Source organism: Carlito syrichta, unplaced genomic scaffold (genome assembly GCF_000164805.1).
Source record: "Carlito syrichta isolate Samal-C Ts95f unplaced genomic scaffold, Tarsius_syrichta-2.0.1 Scaffold316004, whole genome shotgun sequence".
Taxonomy (NCBI): Eukaryota; Metazoa; Chordata; class Mammalia; order Primates; family Tarsiidae; genus Carlito; species Carlito syrichta.
Genome location: NW_007260100.1, coordinates 750,730 through 772,695, shown reverse-complemented (window position 1 = coordinate 772,695; position 21,966 = coordinate 750,730). Strand labels below are relative to the sequence as shown.

Genomic DNA, 21,966 nt, shown 5'->3' with positions numbered 1-21,966 from the left:
GCTCAGGCAATCCACTCACCTCAGCCTCCCAAAGGCGTGGGATTATAGGCTGAGCCACCAAGCCCGGCTGAACTCCTGGTTTTAAGCGATGCTCTTGCCCCAGCCTCCCGAGTAGCTGGGACTATAGGCATAGGTTCATGTACATCTTTCAGGTACTGCTTTTTACTGCTTCTTTTCCTCTCCTTCTGACCATTTTTTTTCCCGAGTGTCCTTTATTGATTTCTCTATTTGCCTTTTAAATATTGTAATTCTCAAATGTACTTCCTTTGGCCTCCGTGACCTTCTTTTCCTATCCTTAATCCTCTTTTACCTCTCATTCTGGGTGATCTGAAGGATTTAAAAAATTTTTTTAAATTTTAAATATGTGGGGTACAATTCAGGGTTAGGTATACAAATGTTCATTATGCAGGTACCCTTGTGGGTACCTCCTCCTCCCCTGGCAGTTTCTCAAGGTTTTAATAACCATATATGTACAGATGTCCCCCAAATCTGTCATTTCCAGCCTCAATCTCTCTTGCTTGTATGTGTGTGTGTAATCATGTAATCCTCTACTTAAAAACCCTTGCTGGATTTTTGCTGCAAGAAACTTTTCATGATTCCCACTATACTCTCTCATATCTCTAGCACATGCATTTGCCATTTTCTTGATCTTAAATGCCTATTCCTCCTGTTCGCCCCCAGAAAAACTACTATTTATCCTTCCAAACATAGCTCAAATGCCTCTTTCATCGTGAAGCCTTTCTTGAATCTCTAGGCAGTTAGTATTTCCTACACACATATTATAACATTTATATTGTATGTCTTCCTCATGAGACTCTGAGTTCTTAAGGGCAAGACTCATGCTTTACCTATCTTTGCACTCCAGGGCCCTAGCACTGCTGCCTGGCCCCTAAAATTTGATCAATACATATTATTTGGATGAATGCCATGCTTTTGTTTGCTTATTTCCTTGCATTATTTTTTTTACTAGATTTTAATTGTACATTACCATATAGTGAATGTATTATAGACTAAGTGGGATTTAATGCACTAGTGTAAGATTCTAACATTTATAAAATAGAGACTGGGGAACTTTATGGAGAACTCATCCTCAGGAAGAAAGAAGTAAACAGCTTGCAATGAATGACCAGCTTGACCTAGTAATAATAAAACAAAAACAAGCACAAAACCTCAAGAAACCTTGGTCAACAAGGAATGAGGATAACACAGGATCTCTCATGGGCTTGTCTTTGGTCCTTGCCATCTTGGGCCAAATCCTATGGAGACCAGGGCACTTGTAATTTAAAACTGGAAGCTGTTTCTCTACAATTGTCTGTAAGACTCTGAGGCATATGCAGTACTACTTGGTATACTGTTGGAGTGCCACCCTAAAAAGAGAGAAAGGCATTTTTCCCTCACTTTGTCAATGGCTACTGTCAGGCACTGGCACAGTGAAGGCATGAGGGGCCCGGCTGCTATAGAAGACAGCAGGCATGGAAACACGTGGTATTACAGGCAGAGGTGGAGGAAGAGTAGGGTGTGCTTGTTTTTGTTTACGAAATGTCCCCTGAGAACTTCCAGAAATGCTTCAGAGATTCCTTATGGCAGCTGAGGTCTTGAATGTGTACATGAAGATGAGAGCCAGCAACATTTGGGTTTTGTTATTTATGTGAGGCAGTGAGGCCTGGGGAAATGTGGGTTTTGTTTTGCTGTAAAGTTATTTTTCCCTAATATTTAAGAGTTTGTTTTTTTTCTCTGTTGTATAACATTGTTTCTTGTCCTCTATCTGTTCTGAAATGGTAAGTTATACCTTCTCATTTATATTGTTATCTTGCTGATATATAAAACTAGGATCATGTGTCTCCTGAGTTTCTTCTGATTTTTCAAATTTAGTCTTGGTTGCCCTGTACGGTTCTAAAATGAAAATACAATTTATTCTGTTTCCTGGTTTCATTTCTTCATAATGCCTCTCTTGGGTGTTTTTTTTTTTTTTAATGTCTAGGAACTATATATCACAATCTAGTCATAGTCAAAATAGTTAAGTTAGGTACCCCCTATTGCTGAGAGGCCCATTTATATTTACCCACAGTGGGTAAAGAGTAAAGCTGAGTGGGTTAAGGGAACAGAAACAAGCTCTAACTATCTATAGCTATTCAGTAATAAAACAGACGTGGAGTTGTGTATTTATATTTTAAGTGTGGTTTTCACTCCTGCAAGGTTTTTCTCTATGTGTATTTTCTTCCTACGAAGCCTATCTTTGATCTTATAATGACAAAGTCGGAAATACTGATGGGCAATTCTTAACTAAGTAGATTATAAACATATGGAACTTATTACCTTAGTGGTAACAAAGGCTGTAACAAAGAAGGTCAAGAAAGTTTTAGCAAAATTCACAGATAGAAAATTTCTAGAAAGAATAGTCCATATTCTAGAGTCACAAAGGAGAGGGGTAAGGGGTTGGGGGAAGTTCCTCTAGCTATTGTACTGCACAAGAACACTACTCCTATCTCTATTACAACACATATAAGAGTACGTTGTAATGTGATCACATTTACATTTATGTTTTCCCAAACAGAATGTGAGTTCCTCCAGGCAAGCATCTTTTGGTTTTGTATCTTCAGTACCTACCTAATCCAGTGTATGGCACCGAGAAGGCATTCAATAAGACTGCTCAACTGTTGAATGAATAGTATCTATCCCTATGGCCTCATCATCTACTCAGTGCTTAGCTCCTGCATTCTGCCTCACAGTTCCATCATAATATTAGAAGGATGCTCTTTATAAAGATGCTACTGGCTGTGTGCAGTGGCTCACGCCTGTAATCCCAACACTTTGGGAGGCCAGTGCAGGAGGATTGCTTGAGCCCACGAGTTCAAGACCATCCTACACAATAAAGCATGACCTCCTCTCTATAAAACATAAAAAAATTAGCTGGGCATGGTGGCACATGCCTGTAGACCCAGCTACTTGGGAAGCTGAGGTGGAAGTATCATCAGAGTCCATAAGGTCGAGGATCCAGTGAGCCACTGTACTCCAGTCTGGGCAACAGAGTGAGACCTCAACTCAGAAAAAAAAAAAAAAAAAGTCACTACACAACTCCCAAATAGCAAATCATTGGTCTTTATACTTTTTGATGCCACCATAAAATATGCTATTGTTGAAAATGCCCCCTTCTCCTGCCTTCTTATAATTACCCCTTCCTTTGCTTCTAGGACAATAATGTCCAGATTTTTCTCCTACCTGCTCTTTGTCTTTCTTCTTTACTAGCTCTACTCTTAGGTCTTCAGTGGAGACATTTACATGGTTCTGTCTTTGGCTCTCTTTTTTTCTTTGTGATCCCTCTAAGAATCTCTTCCATTTTCATACTATGACCAGAACATTCAGGGACCCAACCATTTTGACATTAAATCTATACCCATATCTCCAAGAACCTTCTGAACATCTTGACCTCAATGCTCTGCTACCACTTTCAGTTTAACTTGCCCCAAACTGAATTTATCTTCTTCTACTATCACCAAATCTTTTCCTGATCTTTAACAGTCTAGTAACCCACCTGTTCTCTTAGCCAAACTCAAAACTCTAGGGTTATCTTTGATTCTTGGCTATTCCTCTCCCCGTAAATTATCTCCTTTGACAAAGAATATAGCAGTAGACTTCTAATTCATCAGTTATACCCCTGTAGATCACAAGTTCTAATGCATAACTTTGATCTTGTTCCTACACTGCTTAAAAACCTTCAGTAGATCTCCACTGCTTAAAGAATTGTATGCTAACACATTAGCCTCTCATTCAAACACTCCATGACATGGTGCCAACCTACTTTTCCAGAGTTGTCTCCATACTTCTACACTTTACGTATTCTTTTACTTACTGTAATATTTTCCATTGCCAAAAAATGCTTTGCACTTTCTTGCCTCTGTTTTTCTTAATGATATTACTTTAACTAAAATGCCCATTATCCCTACGTCTAGCTCCCACTGCTGGAATCTTTACTCATTCTTCAAAGTCTTCTCCTCTATGATTATTTTTCTGATATATCCAATAATGTGTGCTATCTCTCTCCGCTAAATTCACACAGTATGTTATTAACACCTCTTGTATGCTACCTATTATCTTTTGCCTTATTCTGTAGTCTTTCTGTACTTTTTATCTTTCCTACAATACAGAGTCTTATAGCTAAGGAAATCTTATCTTAATTATTTCTGCATCTTCCATCATGTCTAGTACCTTTCACAGAGCAGATGTACAATAAATTAATGAATAGGGGCTCATTTTTCTAATCTCAGAGTTTGACATCAGCAGAGCCTGTGGTCTGTGTTAATATTCGGTTAGTAAGCACCAGTAGAATCAGAGTGGCTATTAACTGTCTGTGTATATTCTGACTGGTTGGGGCCTGTGCTATACCACTTATTAATATTTTCAATATCACTCCTAATATAATATAGTTTACCTTGAAATGACTTTTGGTACCCTTAACTGAACCAGCACATTCAGCTGAATAAGCCAGAAGCAATATTTGGGAGCTCCTTCTGAGTTACCTAATGCAGTGGCTCTTGGGGAGAAGGCACAGGCTCAGCGTGGAAGGTTTGTCACTTAGCCAAACCTAAAGTCATATCACTTATGAACATTTTGATTTTCTAATGAAGAATACAGACTATCACCTCGTTTTGTCTAAATATAAAACTAAAAACATTGCAATTAGAAACATAATGGTAGAGTTCTGTATTTTACATACGGTCAATTCCATATGTAAGTGATGGTCATAGAGATGGCAAAAAGAGCAGTAAGTACATCTTTGCTGTTTGTGGTCGACTCTGATTTTACATTTTCTTTTGGCTATTTCCTTTTATTTTACTGTACTTGGGGAAAATAGCCTTCTTTAAGACTTGGTTTTTTCTGCCTTTATCTCATCATGTTGAAGTGGAGGTTTTTGAAAGGGAGCAAGGGTGCCAGCACCGAACAGGGAAAGTGGAATAATACCAAGTCAATGTGATCTAGAAAAGGAACCAAATCAGGGGCTTAAAAAAGGGAAAACAATAGGGAACCAGCAGGGAAAAAAATGATGTAGCTAGGAAAGGCTGGGACAAGGATGAAATCTATAAAAGTCCCTGGTTCTGCTGCTTCTAGAAACAGGCAAGTAGATAGGAGTTTCTGGAAGACTCGTAAACTCTGTGACTTCTGTTTCCTCTTCCTGACTTCCAGTTCTTCCACTGATGTCCAAGATGTTTTTATCATCCACTGCCACTATCTGCCTTTGAGTTTCTTTTTACCTCTGGACATTTGTTTTGGCTGCTGCCACTTGGGATGACTACTACAGTTAAATGGACTGATATTTTTAACCCTATGTGTTCATGGAGGCACTCCAGCTACAAACAAAGGGAGATCTCAATTTAAATTACTTGGAATCAGTACTATAACATTATGCAGTTTGTGAATGTATTCTTGGTATTTCACAGTTGACAACACTATATTCCCTTGAGTACCAAACTCACAGAAACCCCATAGAATGATCTCTCTCTCCTGGTACAGTTTTTCTAGAATCAGTATGAGGTGTGAGACTAATCAGACAGGGGCTTTAGCAAATGTAATTTAAAAAATAAACAGCCTAGAAAACTTATGGCAGTTCTTTTATGGCCCAGAATAACATGCTTTTACTTATCAGCTGCTTAACAGAAAACTGAATTGACACAAAAATTATTTCAGTTTGCCTTTCACTGACTACTATTTCTCTGATAGCTCAAGAAAGAGCAATGAAGGTTTTTATTTTCCATTTGAGGTGGAAGGGGCTTCCGATGGCATGGTAAAACATTATCATTTTACAGACAAAGGCTGAAGATAGGCAGAATGGCTGGCTCACAGTTATAGATATACATAGTAGTACTCCTAACACTCTGCCATGCAGCATTACCTTAAAAATTTAACAGGAATACATAAATACAAATTTCCATTTTCTTTCCTCCATCTTCCATCCTCTGTGAAGGCCACCTTCAATGCTTTTTACATAGAAAAGCATTCTTATACTCCAACCAAACACTTCTCTCAACAAAACCTTACCTTAAGGCTAGCCTCCCAGGGACAGTCCAATAATTGCAGAGGTGGAATTGTTACTCATTACCCATCAGGATTCGCCCAAATGTGAAACAAATGGATATAACTTATATTGTCTTCTGTCATGAATTTCACCCCATTGCCAAAAGTTTTCTTGGCCAACTCCACACTGGGCCCCATTTTTCTCAATGGTTTGTTAAAGTACAATGGTTTTGAGAACTACCAATTTCCATTCTAATGATATATGATAACTTCTAGTCTAAACAGAGAATATTTTTTGAATTATAGGCCACTCAAGGCACATCTTATTAATATTAATTAAGTAGAGTTTACATATTTACTATTTATTTTCCTTTTTAATTTACTTCTTTATATAGATTTACAGCCCTTGAAGAGGACTTTTAGAATCAACATACTGGCCGGGCATGGTGGCTCAGCCTGTAATCCCAGCACTTTGGGAGGCCAAGGTAAGAAGATTACTTAAGTCTGGGGGTTTGAGACCAGCCTAGGCAACTTGGTGAGACCTTGTCTCTACAGTAAATCACAAAAACTAGCTGGGCATGGTGGCATGTATCTTAGCTCCAGCTACTTGGAAGGCTGAGGTGGAAGGTTCGCCTAAGCCCAACAGGTCAAGGCTGTGGTAGCCGTGAGTGTGCCCCTACACTTCAGCCTGGGTGACAAGAGTGAGACTCCAACTTAAAAAAATAAATAAATAAAATCAACAATACCTAATTTCTTTCTCTACTTCAAGAAAGATATGAGCTAAAAATATAAAACCTTACTTAGAAAAGGCTGGCACTTCAGGTTACTTGGATTATACCGAGAGGAGCTATATATTTACCTCAGCCATAGGTTATAAACAGAGAAGGTGAACAATTTTCTAGTTCCACTTGAATGAGAGAGACTGTTTTTATGTTTTTTCTTCTCCTGAGATCAATTTTCATAGTGTGGCATTATCTGTTAGTAATCAAATATACACATAAAAACTTGTTCTGATGGTTTGGGATTTGGGGGGATCTTGAATTATCTGAGCCTCTCCTCCCTATATTAATATGGATCATAGAGAATAGATTGCACTGCAAAAACCAAAATGGCCTCTGGAAACAAGAACTGTCTTAGTTTCCTTACCTGTGAATAGCTAATGTGATATCTTTAAGGCCAATTACTTTTAATGATTTAATTACAATTATGGTTTTAAACCACCTTCCACCCAAACCACATGTTCATAAAATAACAATTAAAATATTTAATATTAAACATGGTATGAGTCCCTGTTTCCATTTTTTCCAAAGTCTACAGTTATTTGAAGATATATTTACCAAGTTGAAACTTGCAAATATGAAGATGCAAAAGTCTGCTGAGATTTCACACATGAACTAAGATCAACTGCTTTAACAAGCCTTCGTAAGAAAGTTTTTACATTTTTCCTTTTTTCTTCTCTTTTTTTTTTTATTGGTACTTGACTCTGATCATTCACATTTTACAATACCAATGTGAGGTAGAATGAGTTTTACCTGGATGCCTTGGAATCCGCTTTCTGCGGTCTCGGAATGCTGCACCTGATTGTAGGGCTTCTAGAAGATTATCCATTACGCCAGTCTCATCACCCTCTGGAGGAAGGGAGAAATCAGAATTAATCTTGGAGCAATTAAAGTTAAACTACAGGAAAATAAAGGGAAAAACTCCTGTCAGATTTACATAATACCCCTAAATTAAAGACATATATCTGTTTTAACATAATGGATCCTGTCAGTTTCTGGCACCACAGACTACTTTGCTTATTACGCACCATTAAGCAAAATTCATGCCAATCCCACTGTTCTCTCAACTTAAAGACCTTGTCTTTTGTATTATTGATGATATGCTCAGTATGCAAATAAACAGTAGCTGATCAGCTACTGCTGCCTTCCTGTTAAGATTCGTATAAGATATTCCTAAGCAAGAAACCACTGACCTGGCTTAATGCAATCAATGTGCAGGGCGTGATTTGATGAAGCAGAGTTGCACAAGGTTAAATACTGATTGTATTAATACCTTCAGCATTCAACCATCATCTGCGATTATCTCAAAAAACACTATGTGCAAAACACATTTGCATTCAATTCCTACCCAATCCATACCCTCTACCCATTTTGAAATGCTGACATTGTATAAAGAAAAGGTGACCACATCATTTTAAAGGCCACATTCTAAATTTGAGAGACACGAGCCAGAGTCTCACTTCCTTTTTAAATTGCTGTTGAGTGTCCAAACTTTTCCTATGGGAAAGAACTGTTAAGAAGCCATGAGGAGAGTACTCAAAAGATGTTCACAGAAATTTCTAACAGAAACAGCATTTAAAACATTTCACCCTGCTCTTATCTTGGACGACTCTGGCCATCAAAAACACTTTTAAGATTTGTCAGAACATTTGTCTCAAGGTGTCAGTGGCCAGAAAATCTCTACTACGCTGTGGATAATTCACAGTGAGCTGAGCCCTCTCTTCCTAACTGGCCTAGCTGATGAAAGGGACCCTAATTGGGTGGCTAATCTGAGTGGTAGCTAAATGTATGGGTCTGGAGTAGAGGACATTTGTAGGCAGGAAGATTAAGAGAAGAAGAGAAGAGTGATGGAGAAGATATTGCTTCTGATGCTGCCCCAGGGTTAGATTTAATTCTACTTTATTTAAACAGTGAACTATGGATTATCAGATCACAGAAAAAAATATATTCTCTTATGGGACAAGACCAAGCTAAACTCTTTTATGATTATGTTCTGCATTTGATTTGAGATATCATCAATGTTATAGTAGTTTATTATTTTAAAATAAGCTCTCTAGGACAGGATATTGGGTGAAAAAACGAAGAGGAAACTCAGAGTTTCTCAGTCCTAATATTTAGAGAAAACAAGAAAAACAAAGTAGAGTCCAGTGACTAAATAGGGAAAGGGGATTGTGCATTTCCAATATTCATTAAGGTCACACACACATTTGAACCATCACCTGCTCTTCAATAGAAAGAAAAGAGGAACTGAAAGTAGCTTGGCATGGCTAGAGTGTAACTGGGAGAATTGAATTTCATACAGTAGACACTTTACAGTTATTACATCTTTTAATCATCTTTTAATCATCTTTTAATCATCACAACACATTGAGATAGATACTATCTCTTGGGGGCCCAGGTATGAACCTGGATCAGTCTGACACCAACACCATCCATCTTGACATGATAGCTGGCAGAAGTTGAAATGGACTGGGCATATGGTAGCTAGATGATGAAAGATCAACATTGTATGATATGAGGCTTGAACATTATTCCAGCACTGCCCAGTAGGCATATAATGCAGGTCACAAACGTGAGCCAAGTTAACAGTTTTAAATATTCCAGTAGTCATATTTTAAAAAATAAAAATAAGCAGGTAAAATTGATTTTAACATAGTAAGTAAATATTTCACCACATATATACAAAAATTAATGATATATTTTATATTCTTTTTTATCAGACTAAGTTTTAGAAATCTAGTGTATATTTCCTTCTGCATTCTTCAATTCAGATTAGCTGCATTTCAGGTACTGAATAGCCACATGTGGCTGGTAGCTACTGTACTGGGCAGCACAGCTACAAACAACAGGAAGTGGCTTCATCAGATTTATGCTTTAGAAAGACTTGTCAAACAGCACTGTGGAGGATGAGTCAGCGGATGGCAAGACAGAAAGGAGGGACATTTTTAGGTGCATAGTGGAATTTGTTAAGTAACACATAAAGGTCTGAGCTAACAGAGAGCAGAGAGCAAATGGAGAGGATGGATATTTTTAAGGTATTGATAAAGTCAACAGGACTTTGCTGGGGTGAGGTAGAGTAGGGTGGGATGTGAGATTGAGGAGAGAAAAAATCTAGATGCTCAAGTATAAACAAGTTTGAGAAAATGTGATCTATCTGAGGTGCCTACAGAATATCAAAGTAGAAATAATCAGTGGGAAGCTGGAAATAGGGGTCTGGAAGCTAGGAGGGAAGTCTGGGATGAAGCTAAAGCTTTGAATGTCATTGGAACGTAGATGAGATTACCCTGAGATAGTGTATTAGAAAAGGAGGAGGTAAAAGATGCAATTCCAGAAAACCCCAACTTTTTAAAAGAATTAAAATTTTTAATTGACAAGTAAAAATTATACATATTTATAGTATAAGATATGATGTTTTAATATATTTATACATTGTAGAATGACTAAATCAAACAATTTAATATATGCATTACTTCACTTGTACATTTTTTTCTGGTGAGAACACTTAAAATCTCTGAGCAATTTTAAAATACACTATATTATTATTAGCTGTAGTCACCATGATGTACAATAGATCTCTTGAACTTATGCCTCTTATCTAATTAAAATGTTGTGAACTTTGACCAATATCTCCCCAACTTGTAACAGGCAGTCAGGAGAAGGAGAAGTGCAAGAAAACAGGGAAGAAATTTTGAGAAATACAGAAGTAAGAGCAGGAAAGAACAATAGCACAAGTGAATTTCATGTATCCTTACACAAACAACAATTATAAAGATTATGTAGGATTTCCTGCAAGATGGCCATGGGACAGGTTGGACTCTGAGAGTCTCTGGCAAAAGGGAGTGTCCATAAAGACTCTCTGTGAGTAGGTGTGTGCTGGTGGGTGAGTGAAAGTTCATCTGAGGAGAGACCCAGGTTCAGTCACTCAGGGCTCTCCTTCAGAGGTGACTGCAACCCTCCAAAGACCTGAGATTGGAGCTGCTGGTGTGCACAGGATCCTCTGCTGTTCTTGAGGCTCTTCTGAGAAAAGCCTGCTGAATACAGCTAATCCTCATCACCTGGAGCCTGGCCCACATCATCACCTGTGACAGTAAAGTAGCTGGAGCCCGGATCTGGATCCGTGGAGAGAATAGTTGGGGAGAACTGGAGAGGAACCCCACCACCAGTGAAGAAACGCCAGCAGGAGCCATTTTCTCTGTCCCAGGACCAGCCAGAGACCTGCATTGTCCCGCCCAGTTCCACCCTGCCTCCAACTTGGGACACAGAGGTAATCTCATTAGACTAGAAGAGACAGACGGCCCTCCCCCATGCTGGAACAGGGACAGACACATCAGAACTGAGTGGGGGACTTGACAGCAGCAGGCAGGGTGAGTCCAGATCTGATCCACTCTCCTCCCACAAAAGTCCGTGGCACATCTGACCCATGCTGAGAACAACCCTATCAGCCTGCACTGAAAGCAGAGGGGAGGGGTTGGAGACCAGAGCTGAAAAGAAACTGAAGTTACAGGAACTGCCTCAGAGCAAGTTTTTTTGTTTGTTTTTATGTTTGTTTGTTCTGCTTGGGTTTTTTGTTTGTTTCTTTTTTCTCTTAGTTTTGTGTTTTTTTTTTTTCTTTTCCTCTTCTCTCTTTCTGTTTTTGATTATGCTTTTGTAATTGCTTTGTTTCTGATATTTTATTGCTCTTTTTAGACTTTCTGTTTGTGTATGAGTATTTTTGAGTACATCAACAGAACGGTTTTTGTTGTTTTATGTGTTTGTATGATTGGCTATATTTTTTAACATATCTTTTCTGTATTTGTTTGTGTCTCTTTTCATTTGTTAGTTGATATGCCTATCTGTTTTCCCTCCTATTCTTCTCTCTCTCCACCTTTCTTTTTCAAATATTTTCTTTTTTCTTACTTCATTTTGCTTTCAGAGGGCAAACCTATACTCCCATTGCATGGACAGATTGTAAGGCAGTGGGAAGTGGATTCCAGGGGGCCCATACACCTGTCAGTGGATACTGGGGTCTGCAGTTAGTTTCTGAATCACAGTTTTCCCCTCAATTAAATCTCAAAACTACAAAAAGTACAGCCCCCCACCCAGAGTCCAGCTTCAAAATTGAGCAAAGCCAGAGGATCGACATAAGGAAGAATAGGAGATTGAGCAAACAGAAGTAAAAGTTATTCCCCCATCCATGAACAACAGAATTAGAGAAGTGGTTAAAAAAGGTGGTGGTGGTGGGGGGGAATCTACACAAATGAAGAAAAACCAAAAGAAGAATATGGGTCACATAGACCTAGGAAGTCAGACAGTAAGAATACAGACTTCGGAATGCAAACAATGAAGAGCCCTCAGAATGATTGGTCTCAAACTACAAACTCAGATATCAAGACATTATTAGAAAGAATAAACAGAATTGAGAAGAGACAAGAGGAAAATAGGAAGGAGTTGATAACTGAGATAACAGCAGTAAAGAAACTGCGAATGAAATAAATAACAAACTGATAAGCACGGAAAGCAGAATTAGCCAAGCAGAAGAAAGAATCTCAGACGTTGAGGACCAAAATATGGAACTAACCCAAACTGTCAAAAACATAGAAAAGAAGCTTTAAAAGACAGAACAAAACCTTCAGGAGATGAGTGATTATTTCAAGAGGCCGGAACTAAGAGTAATTGGACTTCCTGAGGCAGAAAGAGAGACAGAGACTACCCTGGAACAAACATTCCATGAAATTATTCAAGAAAACTTCCCTCATCTTATCAGTGATGAAACCATTCAAACACAAGAGATTCAGAGAACCCTGGCAAGACAACAAATGAGAAGACCAACTCCTAGACACATACTAATTTGCCTAAACAAAGTAGGTATAAAAGAAAATATCCTAAAGGCAGCAAGAAAAAAGGTCAGACTACCCACCAGGGAAAACCAATTAGAATAGCAGTAGACTTATCTAAGAAACACTTCAGTCTAGGAGAGCCTGGAACCCAATCTTCAAAGTTCTCAAAGATAAACAATTTCAACTACCCAACTAAGTTAAGCTTCATCAGTGATAGAGAATTAAAATCTTTCCCAGACATTCAATCCCTAAGAACTTAAGCAGCTTCCAGACCAGCTCTACGAGAAACACTTAAGATAGTATTAAACAAAGTATTAAGAAAGGAAAAAAAGAATGACAATGCCATTCCTAAGAATGCAGGGAAAAGATTGAAGACACACATGAATCAACTCCAAAATCAAAATTAAGACAACAAACAAATAGCAGCAACAACAAGGATAAACTCTCACATCTCAATAATTAGTCTGAATGTGAATGGACTAAATGCACCACTGAAAAGACATAGAATGGCAAAACGGATAAAATATCAGGAGGTAACAATATATTGTCTCCAAGAGACTCATCTCACCAGAGAGCACACTCACAGACTCAAATAAGAGAATGGGAAACAAAATTTCAGGCAAAGGAAAGCACGAGTCACAATCTTAATAGCAGACAAAATACTCTTTAAGTTATCAAAAATTAAAAAGGATATGAAAGATCACTACATAATGATAAATGGTTCAATCCATCAACAAGAAATAGCCACCCTAAACATAAATGCACCCAACATAGGAGCGCCAACTTTCATAAAGCAGCTTCAAAAGGATATTGATTCTAACACTGACATAGCTGGGAATTAAAATACCCCACTCACAACCCTAGACAGATCATCAAGACAAAAAGTCAACAAGGAGATCCGGAACCTCAACATGAGGCTTAACCAATTAGACTTAATTGACACCTATAGAACATTCCACCCAACAACCATGGAATATACATTCTACTCATCATCACATGGAACTTACTCTAAGACTGAGCACATCCTTGGCCATAAATCAAGCATAAGCAAATTCCATAAGATTGAAATACTGCCATGTATCTTCTCAGACCACAGTGGAATAAAAATAAATATCAACACTAACATAGATCCCCCAAAACCCACAGACATGTGCACAAAGCAGCATGATGCTAAACAACTCCAGGGTCAATATGGACATCAAAACAGAGATTAAAAGATACCTGGAACTAAATGAAAATGAAGAAACATCTTACCAAAACCTCTGGGATACCATGAAAACAGTACTAAGAGGGGAATTTATATCTTTATGAACATGCATGAAGAAGCTGGAAAGGTCACAAGTTAACAGCCCAACAAATTACCTAAGGTAGCTGGAAAAGCAAGACCACCAAAACCCTAATTTCAGCAGAAGAATCCAGATCACCAAAATAAAAGCCCAAATTCAGGACATAGAAAAAAAATAATGATACAAAAACTCAATAAAACAAAAAGCTGGTTCTTTGAAAGGACAAACAAGATTGATGGACCTCCAGCTAGACTGACCAAGAAAAAAAGAGAAAAAGCCCAAATAAACACAATCTGAAACACAATGAACTCACAACTGACCCTGAGGAAATACAAAATATTATCAGAGGCTAGTATGTACACTTGCAAGGAAACAAACTTGAAAACTCCAAGGAAACGGAGGACTTTCTGACATCACACAACCTCCTCAGGTCGAAACAAGAAGAAATCAAGTCCCTAAATAGACCAATAACAATCCAGGAAATTGACTGTGTCATAAGAAAATGACCTACCAAAAGCCTTGGATTAGATGGCTTTCCAGCAGAATTTTATAAAACATACAAGGAGGAACTAATATGAATTCTATTAAAAGTTGTCCAGGCAATCGAGAAAGATGGAACTCTCCTCATATCATTTTATAAAGCTAACATCACATTGATACACAAACCAGATAAAGACCTAACAAAGAAAGAAAACTACAGGCCAATATCCTTGATGAACATAGATGTTAACATTCTCCAACAAGACCCTAGGCAAACAGATTCAACAACACATCTCAAAAATCATCCACCATGACCAAGTAGGCTTCATCCCCGGGATGTAGGGCTGGTTCAACATTTGCAAGATCATAAACATAATTAAATACTTCAACAGATATAAAAACAAAAGCCACATGATTATATCATTAGAAGAAGAAAAAGCTTTTGATAAAATCCAGCATCCCTTCTTGATAAAAACCCTAAAACATCTAGGCATAGATGGAAAATACCTCAAAATAGTAAGAGCCATCTATGAGAAACCCATAGACAGCATACTGCTAAAAACAGACAGAAATTGGAATCATTTCCCCGGAAAACCGAAACAAGATAAGGATGCCCACTCTCACCCCTCCTTTTCAACATAGTTTTGGAAGTCCTAGCTAGAGCAATCAGACAAGAGAAGGAGATCAGGGGTATTCAAGTAGGAAAAGAGGAATTCAAGTTATTCCTCTTTCTGGATGACATGGTGCTATACCTCGAAAACGTAAGAGAATCTGTCAGAAACCTCCTTGCACTGATAAAGGACTTTGGCAAAGTCTCAGGGTATAAAATAAATATGCAAAAGGCAGTCACATTTCTATGTACTAACAATAAACAAACAGAAACCCAAATAAAAAGCACAATCCAATTCACAATAGCCAAAAAAAATGAAATGCCTTGGCCTCTTCCTAACCAGAGATGTGAAAGATCTTTACAACAAAAACTACAAAACACTGCTCAAAGAAATCAAAGATGACACAAAAAAATGAAAAAATATTTTATGCTCATGGAATGGAAGAATCAACATTGTTAAAATGCCCATTCTATCCAAGGCAATCTGCAGATTTAACGTAATACCCATTAAATTACCACCAGCATTCTTTTCAGACCTGGAAACAATACAGGAATGCATACAGAAACATAAACAACCACGAATAGCCGAAAATATCCTCAGGAAAAAAAAAAAAAAAAAAAAAAGCAGGAGGTATCACACTCCCAGACTTTAAACTCTATTATAAAGCTACAATAATCAAAACAGCTTGGTATTGGTACAAGAACAGGCATGTACACCAATGGAACATGATAGAGATTCCAGAAGCAAAACCTCAATTTCTCAACCAACTCATCTTTAACAAAGCCTCTACCATCAACCATTGGGGAGAGGAAAACCTATTCAGTAAATGGTGCTCAGAAAACTGGCTGATCACATACAGAAGATTAAAACAAGACCCCTAGCTATCATCATACACAAAAATCAACTCTAAATGGATCAAAGATGTAAATGTAAAACCTCAAACTATAAGAACCTAGAAAATGGAGAAGACACTCTTATGGAAATTGGAACTGGCCACCAATTCCTGATCAAAACCCCAAGTGCCCATGCCATAAGAGATAAGATAGACAAGTGGGACCTCATCAAACTGACAAGCTTCTGCAAAGCCAAAGAAACCATCAAAAGAGCAGGGAGACAGCCCACAGAATGGGAAGAAATATTTGCCAACTGTATGTCTGAAAAAGGCCTAACGTCTAGGATCTATAAGGAACTCAAATGTGTCAAACAAAACAAATAAACAACCCCATTACAAAGTGAGCAAAATATATGAATAGACACTTCTCAAAAGAAGACATACGAGCAGCCAGCAGATACATGAAAAAATGCTCAGCCTCACTAGTCATCAAAGAAATGCAAATTAAAACCATACCGAGATACCACCTAACTCCAGTCAGGATGGCCATCATCAATAACTCAAAAAACAACAGATGCTGGAGAGGATGTGGTGAAAAGGGAACACTTCTATACAATTGGTGGGAGTGTAAACTAGTATAGCCTCTGTGGAAAACAGTGTAGTGGTTCCTAAAAGATCTAAAGATCGACCTTCCATACGATCCTGCGTTCTCCATACTGGGAATATTCCTGGAGGAACTCAAATCACTCTATGAAAAAGATATCTGCACACGTATATTCACTACAGCGTTGTTCACAATAGCAAGAACATGGAACCAACCATGCTGCCCATCAAAAGAGGACTGGATAAAAAAAATGTGGTACATATACGCGATGGAATATTATGCAGCTGTAAAGAAGGACAAAATCATGAACTTCATACAACCTGGATGGCCTTAAAGTCTAATATTGAGCAATCTATCACAGAAACAAAGAACTGTATTACATGTTCTCACTCGTAAGCGGACCTTGAACAATTATCATAATACTATAAGAAAAAGATTGGCAGAAACGGGAAACTGCCGGTGGGGTGGGGGGATGCGGGATTGGCAGTAGTGGGAATCTGCTGGGGGGGCGGCACACCTCATCAACAAGGGTACCTGCATAATGAACATTTGTATACCTAACCCTGAATTGTACCCCCATCTTTAAAATAAAAAATAATTAAAAGTAAAAAAAGAGATTGTGTATAAAGATAAATATATGTAAAGAAGTAAAAAGAAAAACACAGTATTTATGGTTTCATAAGTAACATGCAAACATTAAAAACTTTATAACATTATAGATATTGTTTTATTAAAATTCTTTAATGCTATTATATTGTGATTAGACTAAAAAGATGGAGAAACAAATATGACACAAAGAGAGGAATTAAAAATAAATCCCTTCTGCTTAATTTAGTGGTTGCTACTTGACAACACTTATCAAAATATTATAAGGCTAGATCAGTGTTTCTCAACCTTTTGTCATTATTGTCCTCTCTCCTCTGGCAGTCTTATCAGACATCTTTTTTTCTAATGGCCCCCACTGTTAAAATTTAATGCCATAGATATATTGTATATCTGTTTGTGTACTGTGTCCCTTTGGAAGGCCACAAACTATTGCAATATCTTAAGTCTTTCTCCACCCATCTTCCCAAGAGCTAATATTCATCCCTTTTGGGGTGATATTGCTCCTTCTGAAAATGTATGTGCTAAATTGTTCTCCTAAAAAAAATAAAAAATAAATTTTAAAAAGTCCTTGCAAACATCACTGATGCATTACAGAAAAGAAATATCACTTTTAGTCCGCGATTACTTTTTCATTTGCTCCATGATAACTTTCAAAGAAGCTAAGAGATTTTCATAAAATGTCTAACTTTACTGAATAAAGTTTAGTGAATATAATCATAGGATTGATTTATATTTTGGTTAGGCTTCTTAAAACAAAAAGGAAACCAACATGGTCATTAGGAAGAATTCTCCATTTTGAATGAATTTCAGTGAAATTTGGTATATGATTGAATTTGAAGTTGGTAATTCACTTAGAATTTCCAAGATCATAGAACCATTATTCTTATGGCTGAGCATGGTGGTTTACACTTGTAATCTCAGCACTTTGAGAGTCAGAGGTAGGAAGATTGCTTGAGGCCAGGAGATTGAGTTCAGACCAGGCAACACAGTGAAAGCTCATCTCTAAAAAAACAGCTTGATGTGGTGGTATGTGCCTATAGTCCCAGTTACTTAGGAGGCTGATGCAGAAAGATCACTTGAGCCCAGGGTTTGGAGGCTGCAGTGAGCCATGATCAGATCACTGCACTTCAGCCTGGGTGATCAGAGCAAAACCTTGTCTCAAAAAGTGAAAAAAAAAAAAAAATCTTATTAAGATGTGATTAGTAGTGAATGACTTTTTTTTTTAATCATGAGTTCAAACTAAAGATAAAAAATTCTTCTAAGTGTTTCGTTTCTTTCTTCCTTATTATTATTTTAATGGAGACCTTGAAAAGGGATCATAGAATCCTTCACAACTCACCCTTCCAAGTAGTTAGAACTACAGTACTACCACACCCAGATAATTTTTGGGGGGAAGGGGTAAGAGATGGAGTCTTGATATATTGCCCAGGCTGTTCTTGAACTCCTGGGCTAAAATGATCCTCCTACCTTGGCCTCCCAAAGCACTAGGACTATAGGTATGAGTCACTGTGCCTGGCCTTAAGTGGTTTTGTTTTTCACTTGAAAAAGAAAATATTGAACATATACACAAAAATGTATTTTTTCTTTTACAACTAACAATACCTTTTTATTGAGTGAAAGTATATAAAGAGAAATTTGGTAACACTTTTAGTCACTAAAATGATAATACATGGGTAAGTCTGAGAGAGAATTCAGAGGCAGCTTTCTAATCATCCTGAAATTAGTAACAGATAGTAAGGAGACAGGTGGGCTGCATGTAGTCTGTGGGCTCTGTGTGAGCTGTTCAGCATCAGATAAAATGAAAGGCATGAGTTGTACCATCTTTTTCATGTTTCCCACACTATTTGTCATTTAGTAGATGTCAAATGACTGTTGATCTCTATTTTCAGTATCAACATTTACCTATGTTATGTTGACTTACTTTTCCCAAAAAATTTTGGAGATGCCACAGATGAAAATTAGCAGTAGGTAAATTAATTATCTCTGCTAAACTTTTGTGCAACCCTATTCCCCATTGGCTAGCACATACTTATTGAAAGACAGTTCTCTATGGGTTTCTCACATTTCTGCACATCTTATGAATGGAGGCACTGATGGCCTTTGCTTATCTTTTCAAGGATGTGTTTATAGTGAACAGCCTTGGAAGACATAGGCAGTTTTGTTTACTTCGAGGATAAATTACATTTCCTTCTAGGGCAAATGTCAGGCAGGTTTACTATCAGTCCATTAAAAAAGAGTTGGGTTCCCTAAACATGGGTATCCTCAGCAATGCTGCAAACACATTTGAACATAGCATTCACCTAGGCTTGCCTGAGCATTGCTCTCTGGGAGTTGGAGGGCAAGGGAAAACAACGCCAACTTGTAGCTCATACTGCTTGCTTACCATGAGAAATAGAGTTCTGTGTCTCTGACCCAGGAGTTTAATATCTTCTGCCAGCATCTCTGAAAGCGTGGCAGGCTAACTTATTAACATGCAAGTAGGGTAAAATCTCTGACCCTTCAGTTTTTGAAACTACTCTGTGCTCTCCTTCCTTTTTATCAAATATTGCTAATTAGAGTAGTCCTTATTCCTTTAGGAACCAATTGCCTTGGACTCTCCCATTTCTGAAGACGCCATTCTAGTCCCATTATAACTTGAAAATTACTAAACTAAGCCAATACTATAAAAAATCATTTCCTAAAATTTTAACAACCTAGGCATAATGGTTTTAATTTACTGTTATAGTCTCCTTGAATTCTCCATTGTATAACTAAAGCTTCTTCAAAAGTTGAGCTGCTCAAAGTTGAAAAAAGTTGCTATGAACTAATCATTGTTAAGTGACCCTAAAAAACAAAAGGTTTCTTACTGAAGGTAGGGCCCTTCATGTGAGATAATATTTGCATGTATTAAATAATTAAAAAATAAAACTATACTCTCTGTGGGCTTGAGGAGTTGCAGAAGACTTTACAGAAGGAATATGGTTCAAATTAAACCTCTGAAAACATTACATTTCTATAGCACTTTAGATATTATAATTTCGGAAACAGACCAAACAATAACATAAAACACATCATAATAATTAGTTCAAAGATAATAAAATCTTAACTCTTAGTGTACATGCACGTATACTCGCTCTCACTTGCACTGTGTGTATAAATTTATAAATATTGAAATGTACAGATATTAAGTGTACAGCTTGAAGAGTTTCGACAATGGATACACCCATGTAACTACCGCTGCAAACAATCAAGATACTGAACATTTCCATTACCCCAGAAAGTTCTCTCTTGTCCCCGTCACTCAGAGGCAACCTCTGTCTGATTTCTATTATCATATATTAGTTTTGCCTGTTCATATCATACACTTTCAAGGGAGTAAAAAAATTTGAGGCTGTTTTGAATCAGTTTTGAACCATCTGAAATAAAATATGCAGGATGTGCATGACAAACCATGTGGAAAGAAACAGAGTTGAAGGATACAAGAGTTACAGTTGAATAGGTAAGATCAGAGCATAGTTCTAAAGGGGATTGGATATCAAAAAAAAAAGTCTGGAAGTACTTTAATGGACTCTAAAAAGCCACTGGTAGATCTTCAGTAGGACAGTGATGTGATAAAGGTGGCATTTAAGATCAGCCTTATAGTAGTATGCTCAATGGACCACCTGGGTGGAAAATCAGTTATACAAAGAATAAAATTTAATTTGCAATGACAAATATTATTCTGCATATACTTCTGGGCAAAATAGAATGACCAGTTTTGGCATTATTGGTAAAAGAAAAAAAAGAATAAATAGAAAAGTAAAATTGGTTTTGTGAGCAAGGTCATCAGCAGGAGTAAATGGAAGCTGACAGCATAAGAAGGCATTGACAAGTGGAGTGCAGGAAAAATCATTATTAGATTCAACCTTTTTCACACTGCCTATCATGGTCCAGATTAAGAACATGCTGCAAAATGTGCAGATTTGTAGATAACACAACATTAGAACACTGCTCACTTTTTTTTTTTGAGTTGGGATCTCACTCTGTCACCCAGGCTGGAGGGCAGTGGCACTCTCCCAGCCACCGCAGACTCGACCTGCTGGGCTCTGGCAATCCTTCTGCCTCAGCTTTCTAAGTAGCCGGAACTACAGGCGTGCACTACCATGCCCGGCTAATTTTTTATTTATTGTAGAGACGAGGTCTGACCAAGTTGCCCGGGTGGGTCTCGAACCCACAGGCTCAGGCAATCTTCTTGCCTCGGCCTCCCAAAGTGCTGGGATTACAGGCTGAGTCACCAAGTCTGGCCCACTGCTCACTTATTAAAGAATACAAATGCAAAATTCCTTCTCTGGGATCTAAAAAAAAAGATAAAAAAGAAAAGAAAAAAACAAAAGGCCCAGAGTTCCTATAATTTAACATGGAACAACAGGAGTTAATAAAGACTAAGTAAAAGGCTCCCACAATATGATGAAAGTAACACACTGTGCTGCAGGACCTTAGTATCTATCTGTAAGAGTAATAGGAAAACAATAAAAGAGTCAGAAATAAGAGAAATCAAACCATTCAGCAAAGCACTGTCTCACCAGACATAACAAAAGCCTAAGCAACTAGTATTGCAGTCCATGAGCACCTAGAAAGCCTCTACCTGATAGCAGGTTTTTGTTAACTTATGGTTTAATTGGAAGTGAATGAAGAATGGAGTTAATGGTGACTTGAAACATCAACCAATGATAACCAAAATAACAGTCTATGAAGCTATTTATGGTCAGAAAGTCTTTAAGAAAATCAAGATATTATTCCAAAGAGATTAAAAGAAGGCATAAATAGAAAGTATAAAGCTCTAGGGGAAATAATAAAGGTAGATGCTCCTGTTCACAGGAAGAAAACTTTCAAGAGGGAAAAGAGGACAGAGGAACTTAGAAGAAATTACCAGAAACCACAGGTAATTACAGTGTAGTAATTACATTATGCAGTAGTTGAAAATT

At 37.6% G+C, this 21,966-nt stretch overlaps 1 protein-coding gene across 1 annotated transcript in view; it reads right to left on the bottom strand.

Moving 5' to 3' along the window:
- DIAPH2 (diaphanous related formin 2) overlaps positions 1–21,966 on the bottom strand; it is a 650,570-nt gene that overhangs the window by 149,368 nt on the left and 479,236 nt on the right. Inside the window, exon 21 of the mRNA XM_021706787.1 lies at positions 7,542–7,637. Within this exon, the coding sequence (XP_021562462.1) occupies positions 7,542–7,637 (96 nt within the window). The remainder of the gene's footprint in view (positions 1–7,541; positions 7,638–21,966) is intronic.